Source organism: Synchiropus splendidus, chromosome 11, assembly GCF_027744825.2.
Source record: "Synchiropus splendidus isolate RoL2022-P1 chromosome 11, RoL_Sspl_1.0, whole genome shotgun sequence".
Lineage (NCBI taxonomy): Eukaryota > Metazoa > Chordata > Actinopteri > Syngnathiformes > Callionymidae > Synchiropus > Synchiropus splendidus.
In genome coordinates this window covers 10,538,733-10,555,258 of record NC_071344.1, presented here as the reverse complement: position 1 = coordinate 10,555,258, position 16,526 = coordinate 10,538,733, and the positions used below count along the sequence as shown (strand labels likewise).

The 16,526-nt window shown below is 40.6% G+C and overlaps 1 protein-coding gene across 4 annotated transcripts; it reads left to right on the top strand.

Moving 5' to 3' along the window:
* Nucleotides 1-395: 395 nt before the first annotated feature.
* LOC128767319 (cohesin subunit SA-1) lies at nt 396-16,333 on the top strand. Of its 4 annotated transcripts, none has more exons than XM_053879278.1 (31): nt 396-460; nt 785-825; nt 1,241-1,331; nt 1,761-1,904; nt 2,417-2,513; nt 2,786-2,862; nt 4,139-4,343; nt 5,516-5,667; nt 6,227-6,424; nt 6,846-6,944; nt 7,322-7,401; nt 8,062-8,169; nt 8,333-8,426; nt 9,064-9,166; nt 9,272-9,375; nt 9,884-9,970; nt 10,153-10,245; nt 11,001-11,201; nt 11,276-11,343; nt 11,405-11,492; nt 11,598-11,687; nt 11,955-12,047; nt 12,793-12,958; nt 13,103-13,236; nt 13,803-13,904; nt 14,523-14,650; nt 14,822-14,938; nt 15,047-15,364; nt 15,527-15,625; nt 15,702-15,792; nt 16,016-16,333. In XM_053879278.1, exons 2-31 carry the CDS (start codon nt 803-805, stop codon nt 16,058-16,060), a joined length of 3,495 nt encoding a protein of 1,164 aa, XP_053735253.1. In that variant the 5' UTR covers nt 396-460; nt 785-802; the 3' UTR covers nt 16,061-16,333. The 4 variants fall into 4 exon arrangements, with proteins under 4 accessions (XP_053735253.1, XP_053735252.1, XP_053735251.1 ...); XM_053879277.1 differs by having other exon boundaries at nt 414-501; nt 13,103-13,158; XM_053879276.1 differs by having other exon boundaries at nt 414-501.
* The last annotated feature ends 193 nt before the right edge of the window (nt 16,334-16,526 follow it).

Sequence of the window (16,526 nt, the reverse complement as noted above, 5' to 3'; positions counted from 1 at the left end):
TGTATTTACAAAATAATGCTGCTTCTAGTGTAATACAATACATTGTAACGTGGAGGGAGAAATTAAATAAATGAATTAAGCAGTGTATTCAATACCGTGTATTTTGAATTGGTGTTGAAAAGTTGACGTTCGATGTTTATTAACGACCATATCGTTCAGAACAATACACACGGGTGAGCAGGCAATAAAGTACGGGAATTTGGGAATAGTTTGTTATGGTATTGTGGAAGTTGGCAAAAGAAAATGCGGTTTAAAAGATGCTCAGTAAGATGGTATCAAAGTCATTTCGGAGGCAGCTTAGCTTTGTAGCTAACGCCTTACCTTTGAGTGACTCGAATCGAACCAATCAGAGTCGAATTTGCTCGTGACAGGCGTTAACTGTGGGGATTATAACCAATCGCGTTTCAGATCCATTCGCTGTACTTGATGCGCGCCAACCCGTCTTCTGCGAGAGTAGCAAGTAAGCAATTACGCAAAGGATACAGTTACTTTCTCAAACAGGTGCTCGCATTCTTCATAATAAATCGTGGCTCTCTGGTGGGATTTAACTGTTGTTGTGGAACTAGCGGTATTCCTGTGTAGTTTTTGTACGCGGAGGTATATTCTGCTTGCATAACCCCGAATGCTAATGCTAACAGTTGGCTCAGAAATTAAAATTTAAACTGCCTCCTGTCATTGTTCAATTGCTATTTAACTATAGGAAAGTTTGCTAGTGTCATGGCAACTCTTTTTACTACTTTATTATACTTGAACGAATGTAATCTCCTTTTTGTTGCCTCCTCAGCACCTCGTCGGATACGAGATGGAAGACTCGGATATTCAAAGGTATTGTAGCTAATATGCTGCATGAATTGCTCAGAAATGTTCAATGTGAACATCTTTGTAACAGGGATGCACAAACATGAACATAGAAAACGACCGCTCATAAGAGCCATTGCTCATGCTGAATCTGTCAATATGGTGGACAGTATATATTTTTTCCATGTAGTCGTTTTCAGTGAAGACATGAAAATATTGCTCCATATTCCTCGTTTTCACTATTCCCCTGAAGGTTGTATATAATTTTATTTGCCATGTTGGCTGGATATATTTGGTGCATCCTTGCCATTTAAGTTCCAACTTTTAAGTTCCACTTTATAACCTCTGATACAAAAACCTGCAGGTTACTGGTGTGTATATCAGATTCTGATTGTTAGACGTTCAAACTCATCTCAAGTCACCATTTTCCTCTTTTCTCTAGCATGGATGAGTGGGATGACTCTGGAAGTGACTATGAAGCCACAATAAATACGCCAAAACGAAAGTCGACATCAGCCACAAACGCACGTCAGGTATACCTACTGACTTACTCGCCATATCCACTCTATCATAAGCTGCAACATTCCCCAAGTAAATTCATCAGTGAAGTGAGATAAATTGAGTTTTGTAAAAGGACTTGACTGAGGAATGAGTGAGTTGTGAAATCGAAATCGCATATAACCTGAAAGTCAAATCTGGACAATTCTGATGAGAAATGCAGCTAACTAAAAGCCCTAAACATGTCATCAACATGCTTAAGTGTTTGTGGTGCTAGATTATTCCTTGAGATTGACTTTGTAATAGCAATTGAGAAAACAGCAAGTCTATATACAGTTTCCCCTATGGGGGTTCACTTTAAGCCCATCCTTTATCTCGCCACGGTTACCTTAAAATCTTGAGACTACTTCAATTCACTGTAAATCTCCTGCTGAGCTGCCCTTCTGTCTCTCTTTCATCCCCAGCCGCCCAAGAGACCCAGGCGTAATACGGCAGCAAGAATGACACCCAGCCCCAATAGTCGTCCAAGACCTCAACAGTCCCCTCAGAAGAGAATCAGTGCTAAAGACATTTTTGATGCTGTCTGCTCAGGAAAGAGTGCTATGGTGGTGAGCATGTGCTGAAAATGAGCATGGGTTGAATTGACCACATTTAAAGGGAAATGGGAAGAGACATGTCGAACAGAAAAGCAAGCTGTCAGCTTGAATGAGAGACGATCATTTTTTGCAGGCATCTTTACAATTTCCCCTTTTAAAAACAAAACCGAAGCTGTGAGCTGCGTCATTGTGAGCTGCAGATCACATCCATCTTGACCATTGTTGTCTTCCTTTTGGTCAAAACAAAAGGATTAACTCAAAAGAAACAATAGTGAACCATGCTTCAATCAGTTTATCAAGGGGGTTTCCCCAAATGTGCCCGTCTTCGCCAACATTAAATGTTTGACATATAAAAACAGAATATATTGTCATAAGCAAGCAACAAAAGCAAATTGTTTTTTTAATATTTTGGCCGTATAGGTTGATATGTTCACCCATTATGCATTGGCACAAAGGGCTTTTTTGTTAGATACTTCTGTTCTTTAATCCAACTCAGGTTCTCTTTGACATTTGTCAATCTCCAGACCGTGGTGGACGAGTGGCTGGACATCTACAAACAGAGCCGTGAGGACGGGTTGCTTGTGCTCATCAACTTCATTGTTCAGTCCTGCGGATGCAAAGGTCGGGGGTCAAGAGGGAGGATATGAGATTGGAGGAGGGGGAGTAGTGGGTCAGGGTTCAACAGATTATCTTCCTCATTTCAGCCCAATAGTTGAATATTGATCTTGTAGAACGGTAACGAAGCAATATTGACAAGTAGTGTAAATCTTGTATAGATAGCATGTTGATGTTTGCTGAGTGAGAGTAAAACAAAGCTGAGCATGTTATCTTTTTATATAAAGGAATTATAGACAATGATTTAAATCTACATACATATTGTACACCTTTTCCAGGAGTTGTGAGCAGAGAGATGCTGGACAGTCTTCAGAAGACAGACATCATCTCCCAGCTGGCAAAAGATTTCAAAGAGGTGATGTCAACTTGCCAAACTGTTTTGTTGAAGTGTTTGCTAGTTTGAAATCTGTTCTTGTTTCCCCTGCAATTGCACAGGCCTGGTGGGCCAAAAAATGAATATGCCAACAGTATATGATATGTCCATTGATAAATCAATAATCATTTAATCATTTAGGGTTATGACTGACTGTGCAGCGCCGCTGCCTATTAACGAACATGTGTACCGCTGCAAGGGGAGAGTGGATATATTATGGGGTCTTAGCATTTACTGCTTGCTAGCCAACTATACAGCTGTTGGAAAAACATTTATCACAGATGATAGAGAGCCTAAGATAAAGATTTTTCTACCTCAAAACAGAGAGGGAGAAAACTGAGGTGTGGTTAGGCTTTAGGGAAAAGGGGCAGATTACAGTGAATGGGGGTTACATTAATGTCACTGACACTGCTCCAACTCATGATCAAAACATCTGGTTTATGCCCTTGCTTTTACTACACTCTCCATGTCAAGTTTCCAATTTGATGTGTAGCTTACATTCTGTTTGTGATTGAGCTCATTTTTTGTTCGATTTCTTTTACTTATCCTTTGCCGATGACCTTGAATATAGAATGTGGGTGAAAACAGGCCAAAAAAGTTTTTCAGGAGGGTGCCACTGGGCCTGAAAAAAATTCTTGGCATAGTGCTGCATTCATTAATGATATAATTTCTAGTACAATAAATGTCTACTGTTAACTCATCACTCTGTTTTTTGCTAATATACACACACATGCAGATATAAACAGGAACACATTTTGGGAGAGGAGCATCCTAAATGATCACTACAGTTTGAACTCAATTCAGTCAAAATATCGACACAATCTTATTTGTGGTGATTCATACGTATATTTGCTGTAATACTGCAGCTATTGGGCTTGTGCATGATTTGGCTGTTCATGTAGGAGGACGCTCTCCATGGGAGTGCTGTCACTTCTTTTAAGTCTGTTCTCTGATCTGTCAAACCGTCAAGCCAGTTCTTTGATGTTGCAGTCCGTTTGCTTACCAAGTAGCATCGGGTTTAATAACAGAGTGTTGCTGCTGCACTTTTCCTCCATTGCATCATGAAACAGCAGCTAGAATGACTGAAGAATATCAAGTAACATAGCTGTACTTGGTAACAATAGAGAGCACTATTAAAAACAATTTTACACTTGACAGTAAGAATGTCTCACCTAATCCTGGTGAAGTTCATGAAGTTATTCACTGTATATGTTAAACAGAACGGCTTGACTGTGTTGTATGTATGTGTGTCTTGCAGGATTCAGCCAACTATCCTCTGTGTGCCACAGGCCCCCAGCTGAGAAAATTCAAAGCTGGCTTTTGCGAATTTGCCCAAGTGCTTGTCCATTCCTGTCGGAACAGTCTCGTTTATGATGAGTACCTCTTCCCCTACGTACTGGAACTGCTCACCGGTCTGTCTGACTCCCAACTTCGAGCATTTAGGCATACCAGCACCCTGCTTGGTAAGTTTGTGGTGTTTTTTGGAAAGGAATGCAGGGATTAAATTAATATTTATACTGCTCACATCAATCTGACAGGGCCACAAAGATTTTTTTCAACAAGTCAAATGGCCATTCTTTGGTGTTCCACAAACATCAACAAAAACAGGAATGCTTGTATCAAATTAGAAACCTCCATCACAGCTATCGTCTGTTTTGTCCTGGTTGGAGGGAGAAAACATGAACTTGGAAACTGTCCCTTAAGTACAACTGTGCATGTGTATACATTAGCAATATTAGTCAGTTATTCAACATTGGTATGTGTTTTTGACTATTTAATTACAGTTAATTCAAAAATAGAAACTGGAATTCCCAAGTTTATCACAACAACTATTTTTTTACCATACCACTGTTCAGGAGTCACTGTACTGAGATGGCCTCATAACTCTTGAACAATGAGGCAAGGCTGTGCTCACTTGTGAAAGTGCTCTGAAGTGCTGTGGAGTTCTCCTCTTTCAGATGAGTCTTCTACAGAGGATAAACCTTCAGTGAGTTAGTTAGTTGGCATGCGCACGATTGTTCACTTGAGGTTAGGAAATAACAGTTAAGATCCAGTTCTGGCTACGATTGGCTGGTGGGCCAGCTGTGGCTATTGAGGGCCATAGGTTCTACGTGACTCATTGTCACTCTCCCATTTTAAATGATCACAGTTGTATTTCCGTATTCCAAATGGTGTTTGTCTGGGTGGAGAAGTCATTAGTTAAGTCTCGACTGAAAATCAAACCTTCAAACAATTAGTCATGAAAAGCTCTAATACCATGAAACCTTTCAACTGATTCAATTCCATCTTGAGGCATATCTGGGAGACACCATGATGAATTCAGTTTTACTCTGTGCTTTCTTCCCATTAGCCAAGAACACATAGAAGTGAATTGGTGGCTCTGAATTTGGCCATAGGTATGAGTGGCTGTCTTTCTCTTATGTTGCCTAAAATGCACTTGGGAAAGGAACCACAAAGTCTCAGCAAGTAGATGGGATAGGCACCAGCCCCCTGACATCCCATTAAGGGAATAAGCAGAGTCTTGGACCTTTCTGGGTCGATTTTGCATGTGCTGCCCGTGTGCGCATGTGTTTCCTCCCACTGTGCAAATTACTAATATCAGTAGAAATTATTTTATTCCTCTTTTTCTCCATAGCTATTAAGCTCACGACCGGGCTGGTGGAACAATCTGTCATTGTGTCCGACCAGCTGCAGACAACCCAGCGGCAGTATGACATGGAAAACAACAAGCAATTGAGGGATAGGGCCAGAGACAAACTAGAGGAGCTGCAAGCTGTCATCAGCGAGGTGCCGTGAACATCCGAGGCCTAAACATTGTTAAATATATGCTGATTTCATTCAGTTGTATCTGTTTTATACGTAATGATTTTGTAAGACACATGACTATAACAAATGTAGAATATTTATTTTCAGACTATGAGACAATGACATGTAAAGATTGATCATTGTTTTGTAGAGCCGTCAATAGATCCAAATTTTAATCTCAATTAATGGCACTAAAGCTGCGTTAACTCGCTATTAATGTATCTGTTTTATATGTAATTTAAAGAAGATTTAGTCAACACAAGGGTGGCCAATAGTGCACATTTCCAACAGATACTGTCAAGATCCTTCTTTAGAATAAAGTCAGAGGCACTGAAAGGGTTCAAAAACATGCCAAAAGCATAACATTATAAGCATTATTGGCCACTCGTGTGTTGATAACATCTTCCTTTAAGTTACATTTAGAACAGAGTCAAAATTAATTTACATTAATCGCATTAATCAATTAACGTACCCCAGTGTGATTCACTGAGATTAAACATTTTAATCTATTATCTAATCTATCCAATTTTTTGTGCTTCAGATGAAGGAAAATCGAGAAGAGTTGTCATCCATTATTGTCAGCACTTTCAGTGGTGTTTTTATAAACCGCTACCGAGACCGTCTGCCTGAAATCCGGGCTGCATGCATTGAGGAGTTGGGAGTGTGGCTTAAAACCGATCCGGAATACTTCCTCAATGACAGTTGTCTGAAGTACCTGGGGTGGACTCTGTACGACAAGGTGGGCCACAAAAAGACATATTGTTAAGTGTCTGAGCTAATGTTTTGGGTTTAGGCATGTGACCTATTTCAAAAAGTCTATGCTAGAATATCAGGTTTTTTTATGGTAAGTACTGAAAGACTGGAATTACATCTGATTACAAGTTGGGGCGAAGAAAACAGTCAGGAATCAAATGCTGGTTTTGCATTTGACCTTCTTGCTTCATTTTTCACAAACTTTGTCGAAAAATAACCAGTTTATTATTTTAATATGCATCAGTACATCAGTACCAGTACATTTGGATATTGATTTCCCTTATTTTCAATTTGTATGTGATGTCTTCTCTAAAGCAGCATATCTTCATCATGCCTTCCTGTAATGGATTGTTTCTTGTTTCAGTCACCATCTATGTTTGTGTGATTTATTGTGTTTATCTTCTCAGCGAAATGTGGTACGTCTGCAGTGTGTGAAGGTGCTGCAGGGTCTGTACCAGAATATCGAATTCATTGGCCGCCTAGAGCTTTTCACCAGCAGATTTAAAGTGAGATATCCCCCTGGATCTGGCTCAAAACTCATTTTATGTTTACCCCCCTCCTTTTCCCCTCGTCCATCTGACTGCCTCCCTTCAGCATCTGTCTGTTGTCTTTTGTTAAAATGCATTGTTTAATGTCTCTGTTCTGGTTTAGTCCTTTGTCTCATTCCTGGATTTTTTCCCTCTGTCTCCTTTTCCTTTCAGTGATTTCCACTTCATGCACCCTGTCTTTGTCTGTCTTTGTTTCTGAGTGCATTAATTTAGTTAATTGTGCTAAGTTAATAAGCCCCTGTCAAGTACATAATGACACTTTTCGCCCATGCATGTGTTGCTCCAAATAATGTTTTTTTTTCATGTCTCTTTTAAGCTCATGTTTTCTGTTCTAGGAGCGGATGCTCAGTATGGTGATGGACAAAGAACCACAGATTGCAGTGGAAGTCATTAAGCTATTGGAGCTAATTAATCAGTGAGATTTTTCTTTTTTTTTTGCTTTTGTCTTGTTGCTGTCTGAAATCTGGAATTTTACTTTGAACGTCCGGGTTATGATCTGCCTTAGAAGCAATAACATGGACATTATGACCACCGATCTCATATTGTTAATGTTATATTCAGCCTGTAGTTTTATTGTTAAGATTAGATTGGATGGCCTTTATGAGTCCCAGTGGGGAAATTCAGCCTAATCTAAATTTTCTGTTCTTATTGAATTCAGCGTCTTATTATTATTATTATTAAAGAGATGCTTTCTGTATCGGAGCTAGATATGAATGCAGCCTGTCTCCATGTTTCTGTAATTACTGGAACAAATGGAACACAGACTGTTAACATTTGAAGTGTTTGGGTACTTCAACTGTGATAACACACTTGTGATTCAATGAGTCGTGAATTCTTACATTAGCCAACATCCTTACACCACTGATTCATCTCCCAGATTGTATTTGATAGTGCTGGATCAAATTATTGGGAGAAATGCCTGAATTGTTGGAATTATTTAATTATATCTTTTTAGCCATGAATACATTTGCAAGGAGTATAAGTGTGAATTATCTCAGACACGTCCTTAAAGTGCCTGGTAAGAGGTGTTTGTGGTTTCAGCACTGTTCTAATGTATACGTGTGTACACACACAGGAGTGCAGAGGGAGGCCTCGAAGAAGAGGAATGTGGGCAGATATACCCTCTGGTGTATGTGAAACATCAAGGCTTGGCATCTGCAGCTGGTTTTTTCCTGTACAACAAGTATGTGATGTGCTATTGCCTGTTTTCTTCCCCCGTCTTCAATATAACCTAATAACATTAAAAATAGAGATCAGAATCTTTGTCATGTTATGTTCATGTTATGATCTGTAATTGTCCTGAATCCATTGTCTGGTTCAAATTTATTTTTCCATCTCTCCATCAGGTTGAGAAGTCTGATTGCCACTGAAGACGGAGATAATGAGAACACCAATTCAGCTTTTATTCATGTCCTCATCTCCTTCTTCATTCAAAGTGAGGTAGTGAACCGAGATGTTAATTCAATGACTAGTTAGGATCGCATTATTTACTTTAGTCTCTAACCCCAGACTCATGGCCAAAGCGGTCACTGTTTGTGGTTGTGGTTTGCGGCAACCCCGCGCTGTCTTATACAAAGCGCCGACTCACACGAAATGCAGTTTCTGCCCGGTGTGGGATGCAGCATCAGTTCACCGAAACAACCAAGATTTGCAACGCGGCGATATTGATGACACATTTAATGACGAAAACAAGTGGGGGGGCATATGCGCCATGATGTATGATTATGTTTCACAGTTGAACCCAATTCAAAGTCTTCGAACTGTGCTTTATTTTGAAATTTCTAAAGTACCTTTACATTTTTTTGACTGACATCCTCTATCAACAACATAAGTTGTCTACAACTTGACCAAAACCACTTCTTGGCACGTTTGGTGTGAGTTGTTGTGTGTTTTGCATTCATTCTATTTCATAACTACGTGACACCACGTGGCTAAAAAACTGTGTTGGGCGTGAGTCCGGGGTAAGAAGTACTGAATGATTACCTGAACGATAATGTCCATAACTTGTGAAGCTATCTGTTTAAATAGTTTAGTCAAAACATCATTTGCCAACGGTCACATACACTCTGTTTGACAGTTGCACGAGCATGCAGCATATTTGGTGGACAGTCTGTGGGCTGTTGCTGAATCAGAGCTTAAAGACTGGGACGCTATGACGACATGTCTGCTGCAGGACTCGGGTGAGGCTCACTTAGTGCTTCAAACAAACCGTTAATGCAAAATTCAAGGGGGTGGACAATAGGTGTTGTCATCCACTGAATTTTTTTCTGAATCTTTCCTGTCAGGTTTGATGTATGAGGATGAGGGGGCCCTGATAGAATTGATGATGTGCTGCATGAGGCAGGCATCAGAGGCGTCGCCACCTGTTGGCAGAGCTCAGAGAAAGAAGGTGCTGACACACAGCAAGTTGTCATAACTCCAGTGCTGCTCATCCAGATCATGCTTTTAAAATTGTGCTTCTGGACAAAAACAGAATAAGAGGAAAAAATGTTACGCTATGAACATAATTCATAGCATGACCTGACACAAGCAGATTTATAAAGTATAGTGCCAGAACTTTTTTCAGATGAAGTGCAAATGATGAAAATATAAAGCTGCAGCTCATCTTCCTGTCTTTTTAATTAGTACACTGTCAAAGCTGTTTACATATGTAAAAATGTTGGTGTGAATGGTTTCATATTTATACCCAGGTAGCAATATTGAAAAAGGTTTTGAACCTTTAAAGAAGCCAGAATGTCATTACGAGGCGTGGAACAGTACAGTTTTATGGTGGAGGCACCAATCTGTGCATTATGTAAATCACACTTTGGATTTAGCATTAGGGTGAGACGATGCAGGATGTACAAAAGTGAGAATGTAGCTGAACCATATATCTGTGGATTTGATCCTGTGTCCAGAGCGTCAAGGATAAAAGAATTCAGGAGAAAGATCAAAGACGCATTACAAACCACTTCATCCCTTTACTTCCTCAACTTCTCACCAAGGTAAAGAATCAATGTTTTCCTGTGTTGTTCGAATTTGTTCATGATATTCTATATTACTTATTAACACAGTGTTGCCATTTGGGTTTTGTACAACTGGGGTATTGCTCTTTAGTTTTGATTAATGTGTCTATTATTAGATTATACAAATCATTGTGTGTTTCTCTCCTCTTGCTGAACTTCAGTACTCAGCAGACTCTGGGATTGTAGGGCTCCTTCTGAAAGCGCCACTGTACTTCGACCTGGAGATGTACAGCAGTTCTCCATCCATGGAAAAGGTTTGATAGAGTTGTTTTGATTGAGCTTGATCATTGTTTCCTGTCATAATCTCATAAATATCTCTGCTTTGACATTTAGACGGGTTTTAAGATACTTAATTGACACAGTTTTAAAGATTTACATGGAGCAAATAAAAAAACCTCCTGTGTCTATACAAAGTCCAAGTCCAAGACGCCCTCTAACTAAAAGCCTGCTGGGCTGCATAGTTACGGTAACAATCCGCCTCATGTGCTGTTTGTGAACTAGCTTGACAAATGACTCGCTCTCACTATGGGCCAAAGCAGTTTCTTTCTCACTGTATGATCTTCATCACAGTGTAAACATTGATGAATCTGAATCCCCTTGTTATTCTTCTGATGAAACTATAACCTCCCTCGTATCTTTGTCTCTATTTACCCTACTTGAAGCACACCAACTGCTCAGATTGAAGTTACTGGTGTCCGCCATGGGCTTGTATAAAGTATTGACTGCATGAGGCTTCATATTTGCTGCTTGCCATGTTTAAATGCTGCAATTTTGCAACTTTGGCACCAAAAGAGTTGGCCTTCAGAAGGTAATTATAAGTCGGATAAATCAGTTTAAAATAATTCTAGCAATAAAAAATGATTATTGATAAGAATTATATTTGTAGTACTAACAGTAGTAGTATTACCGAACCCTTCAGATTCATAATAATGGAATGAATTACTCAGTCTTTCACTATTTAAACATTTGTGGCCAAACACCAATAACTCTACTGTCCTCTCTTTTCCAGCACTTGGACCTGCTCCTTGTTCAGATTTGTGGCATTATGCTGAAGCACACTGAGACCACAGTGTTGGATGCCTGTGCCACTCTGGTCGATAAACTTTGCTCTGACTCCTTTATCTTCTCCTCCCGTGCTGACCGAGCTTTCAGCCAGCTGATGGACACTCTCAGTGAATGTTTTTTCAGCAACTTAAGAGACCTACATCACGTGAGGTTTTCAATAGTGTTGTTTGTGGTGGTGATACCAAGTTCCTCTTCTGTAGTTAGTCTTGTGTGTTAAAGGCTGCTGCGGATGAAGACAACGTATACCGTGCCTCTACTCCCTTGAAGAGGCTTGCTGCCTTGAGCAGGTATCTGCTTTATCTTTCAACATGCATTGGAGTCAACATGATAACACTGTGGGGTTTTCAGTGCCAAAGATCCCCGCAGTTGGAGACTATTTCAACCCTGCATGCAGCTGATGAAGAGCCAAATCGAGTCTGGGTTCCCTGACAGAGAAGTGTGGCATTTGACATCTTTGTATTTTCAAAGACGTGTTTATTAAAAACACTGCCCTGTGTATATTGCTATTACTATTCCTCTTTGTTATCTCATCTTTTTATAGTTTCTTCAGCTCATGGTTTCTGCCCTGAGGTGCGCAGCTCACCACTTGATATGGGCTAAAGTCAGCAGTGCTCAAAACGTGATGACTGAGGTGCATATATGACTAACATAACTTGATGCTATGGTCCATTAAATCTCAGTTTGCCTGTGACTAGTTCAGAATAACCAGTCATTTCTTTAGATCACTAATCATTTAAAGAATCTTGACGATTGTGGCACCAGCTGCTACTTCACTTCTGAATATTTCCCCCCTTAGTATTAAACTGTAATATGTTGTCTCATTCTAGCAATAACGTGTGACAGATTGATTTTTGATGAAAAACTCAAGTTACAACTAAAAACATGTCTTTTGTATTAGGCAGAACTAGGGCTGTTGGAGAAGCAGGTGCCATCCTTCTACAGAGTCTGTGAAATGTGTCTCTCTGTGAACGAAGCTGACATCCGAAATGTGGTTAGTAAGATCTGATATCTACGTTTTCATTTGGTGAATTGTGTGATGAAGAATTACCATGTTTATGCTGTGCCCTCATTTGTCAGGAACAAATCATCACTCTGCGCTGATCTAATCTAATCTGTCTGGTAAAAGACTTGTTTTTTTCAGGAAAAAAGCAGTTCTGTAGCTGTTTTTCACATGATGCCTACTACATGCCTACTCTGTTGCATATGGTCAAAAGTTGAATCTGTTTAGAAATTAGTTACGGCTCACCATTCTTCCGAGATGCTAAATAAGCAGACCTTTTTGGTATTAAATGTTTTATTAACATGGCTACAGTGCTTTCACATTTATCTGCACACAAAAGGTGGTCATTTTGCTGCACTCTTCAGGCTTGGTTGCTGAGGTTTGGATCTCTGAGGTGCAGTTTCTTTCATAGTTCTTTTCTAGCATCTGTTGAAAGATCCTGAGCATGGACTATAACTTCAGTGATCGCATGAAGGTACTCACACCGTTCATGGAATATCATGGTTGATTACAACTTAAAATGGCAACCTCATGATCTTGCAGAACAAGAGTTCAACATTTTCAGCATACCTATGGGTCAGAAACGTTTCAATTGCTGGATAGGGGATTTAGAAGCCATTGTTATCAGTTAGTAGACGTATCATACAAGAACCTCTCATCTCATTTCACTGCTATTTTCTGGCTTTGCAAAGACGGTTGAATGACATTTTTTACTGACCTTGACTGTCCTCCTCAGGCTTTTGAACTGCTATGTGACCTGCTGTTGATCTACAGCAAGCCAGCTCACTCCCATCCGAACACACAGTCGTTGGTGTGTCTGCCGTCTGAGTCTCTTCGTGCAGAAATGGGCGCTTTTCTGGTGGACTACATCTTCACAGACGACGAAGATCTTGAACTAAGTGGTATCTGTAATAACATTCTAGAATTTTTCACGTTTTCCATGTTGATTTTCTGTTTTGAAATGTGTTGCTGATGACTCATGGATCCTCTCCAATGTCTTTTGTTCCATTTGACTCTACACATTTTAAGCGTCACCTCTGTCCTAGGTGAGGAGGAGGAAGAGCAGAAGATAACAGAGTTGCAGAGGAAACGCAGCCTGCTGGTAGGCTTCTGCAGGCTCAGCCTATGTGGCGTGCTGGTCATCCATGCTGTCACGGATGTCTTCAAATATTACCACAAGGTGTACATTTTATGTATTTTCCAATTTCTTTCCCAATTAAATCCTTTATTATTGTGCTTTTCAAAACGCACCTGACTGAGGAAGGGTGGAATTTTTCTTTTAAAATCTAGTTTCTAGCAACCATATTGAGACTCCTTGAGATGGTGAAGACCTCAAAGATCAGGAGAAACATATCAACACTTAACAGATGCCAGAAGAGGTCGTCCACATCTAAGAGAAAAGCATTGTAAAATCTGTGCAGGAAAATCAAGAATAATGGACTGAAATAATTTGAAACAGCAATCTGCTACATTTAGATTCCTATAATGTATGATGTAATGCCGCTCTGGGTCTATGTAATGTAGCGTGTCACTCGGCTGTGTATGAATCATCAGAAGAGATGCGACTGAAACCCAAAGGAAAAATAGTGGACCGCCCCAATACCATTAGAGAAAGTAGTTGAAACAAACTTTATGTTGTGTCTTAAAAGTTACGACTAGACCAAGTTTTGCTTCTGCTTTCATTGATGATTGATGGCTGTCACACGTCCACCGTATTCATTCCATGTTTTTGACTTGTACTTCCAGCGCTTTAGTGACTTTGGTGACATCATCAAGGAGACACTCAGCCGGACCAGGCAGATCAGTCCAGTGTTGAGTGCCAAGACCATTTGCCTGAGTCTTCAGCAGGTGGGTGTATGTTGAAGCAAGGCTGAACAGTTGTGTATTGATGTTACAATGATACGGGTGTGCAAAGTTAAGCCTATGAAGCAGTGACTTGTCATTGATGGACGACCAACAGCGCTTAAACAATATCTCAACTGTGATGGATAGTTGTATGGTTTCCACCACGTGTGAACAAGCATGGCGCACCACCACATCTTAAATGAGAGCTACCACACTTCTTAGAAAAATTTAATATAACGTGATCAAACTATTGAAACTAAGTGGAAACATCGAAACAAACAGATGACATATGCACTTCATCAAGGTGGACAAGATCGGAGTGAAGCATCATAATGACTGAGATCCATTGCTTGTGGAACTTAAGTCACTCATTCTGGCTGGACATATGAAGCGACGGACCGTGTGAGGACAGTGAGAGAGAAGTCTACCTTGCATGATTAAAAACTAGCATATTTATTGTCACGCCTCCACCACAGTTTCAAGAAATCCTTGTGGAAACCCTGAATCGTATTATGTTGAATTCTGTTTGATTAAGCTGAATGACTCCACCATTACTGTAAAGACTCAGTTGACTTGTCATAATGTTTAAGCACAATATCAACCTGCATTTTTTTCCTTCAGCTTTTCTCTGAGATGATGAGTGAAGAGCAGCAGGATTTGAGTATGGTTCAGGAATTGGCCAAAAGACTTGCCTCTAGTTTTGGTGTTTTCCTTCCACATGAACGTAAACCTCTGATGGCCCTCCACAGGTGAGAAGCATTGGTATGAAGTGTTTTATCGTTCAGCTTCACGTGTTGCTTCATATAAATGGATGCCAGTCTCCCTTCACTTTATCTCTTTTTACTGAATTAAGTTGGATTTGAAAAAAGAAAGGTTAATGGCTGTCTGGTTTTGCTAAATGCTGTTTCCCTCATCATTAGCGATGGAATACGGTTTGCACTCAAAGATGCAAATGAAGAGCAGCAGCCTAATGTGGCCTTTTTGGAGATCCTCAGCCAGTTCAGCTCCAAATTGGTGCTACAAGATCGCATGGATATGTAAGTGGCAACAGCATCACAGTTTGTTGTGGCAAGAGAGGAAAACTGAAGAATCCTTTCGCCAAACACTGTGGTTTGTTCATCGCCTGTGTCTTTCGCTTCTTTCAGAGCCAGTAGTATAAGAAGTCAATGTCCCACTACTGCCCTCTCAGGGCCATCAGTCAAAATGTATCAGCGCTCTTTGGAGGGCCACCTCTTCAAAGTGAGTGAAGTGCAAGACAAAGGAGAGGTTCCCGTGATCAACACCGCCACAAGCTCCTCAATGGACGAGAGCAGCTTCCACAGTGGATTTTCCACCCCGATCATGACCTCCACCCTTCTGAGACAGCCAGCAACACCAGTTACCACCACACTACCTAAGATCCTCGAGTCTGAGGATGAACGTACTTCAACTGAGCCTGAATCAGAGGAAGACTTTTCCTCTGGGTGAGTCTTTGTTTTTGTTGCTGCCTCCTGATTCTTATGTGATTATTAGGTGTGAGTCTCTGGAACAGTGGACGATGGATGAGTGGGAAAGAAGAGTGTAGGCTTTTTTTTCATTATTGTAATGACACATGATCCATAAAGGATTGCCGGGCTGTTTTACAGGTTCATGCGAAGAGTGAAGCCCATCAGGCGGCGCGTGTCTGCTTTCACCTCCAGTGCCTCTTTGTTGGATCAGCCTGATTCACACTCCCACAGTACCATGTAATCACTCGCCACTAGTGTGTCAATGTCCCTGTATGATCACACTAATATTCAACACGTGGCTTGTGACCTACAGGTTGTCTCCAATTGAAGATTTGGAGGAACCAGAAGAGGAAGAAGCTCACATGAGTCATTATGAAACTGACGATGAGGGCAGCTGCACACTGGTACCATTCAGTTTGACGCTGTATAAGTATGGGAAAGACTGAAGTTAACTTGTGTAGCAAACATAACAGTGTTTGTCTCCACCTAGTGGGCAAACTATGTAATTGCACAATCGTATTCAATTTATCGTCTCCGAGTTTACGTTCAAGTTAAATGTTTTCCCATCACATATTGTTTAAGTGTTTTCAGCTTTAGAGCCATGACATGTGTTTGTTTGCCTCGCAGCCATCTACACGTCACATCAGTATCATGGACGAGCTGTTCGACTGAAGATGAGGTCCAGAGCGGCGCAGAGACCTTTGTCCGTTCCGAATGAAACAGTTCTTTGGTTATAAGCGATAGTGGAGTCGCTTCATTTTGGTCAACACTGTTATTATACATGTTAGATTTCACATTTTTTCTAAAGCAGTTCTAATGTTCTTGGTTAATTTTGATCGCACTAGTGTGCTGTATTGATGCAATACAAAAGAAATGTTGAAAGAATAATACTAAAAGTTGGCATTGCAGGTGTTTCACGAGCAGCGAAATGCATAAAATTGTTCAGGCGAGTTGACAATTTGTCAGTGTTTTTATTATTAGTATGTGGCCTGCCGTGAGATGAATATTCAAAGTGAGTTCAGCGCTGGGTCACGGGGCTGCATGAAATCCAATCGTCGCTTTTCGCGCGCTTACTGACAAACAAGGGGAAGGCCGCCGGGTCACGTGACGCGGAGCCGAGCGCGGCTTTCGCGCCACC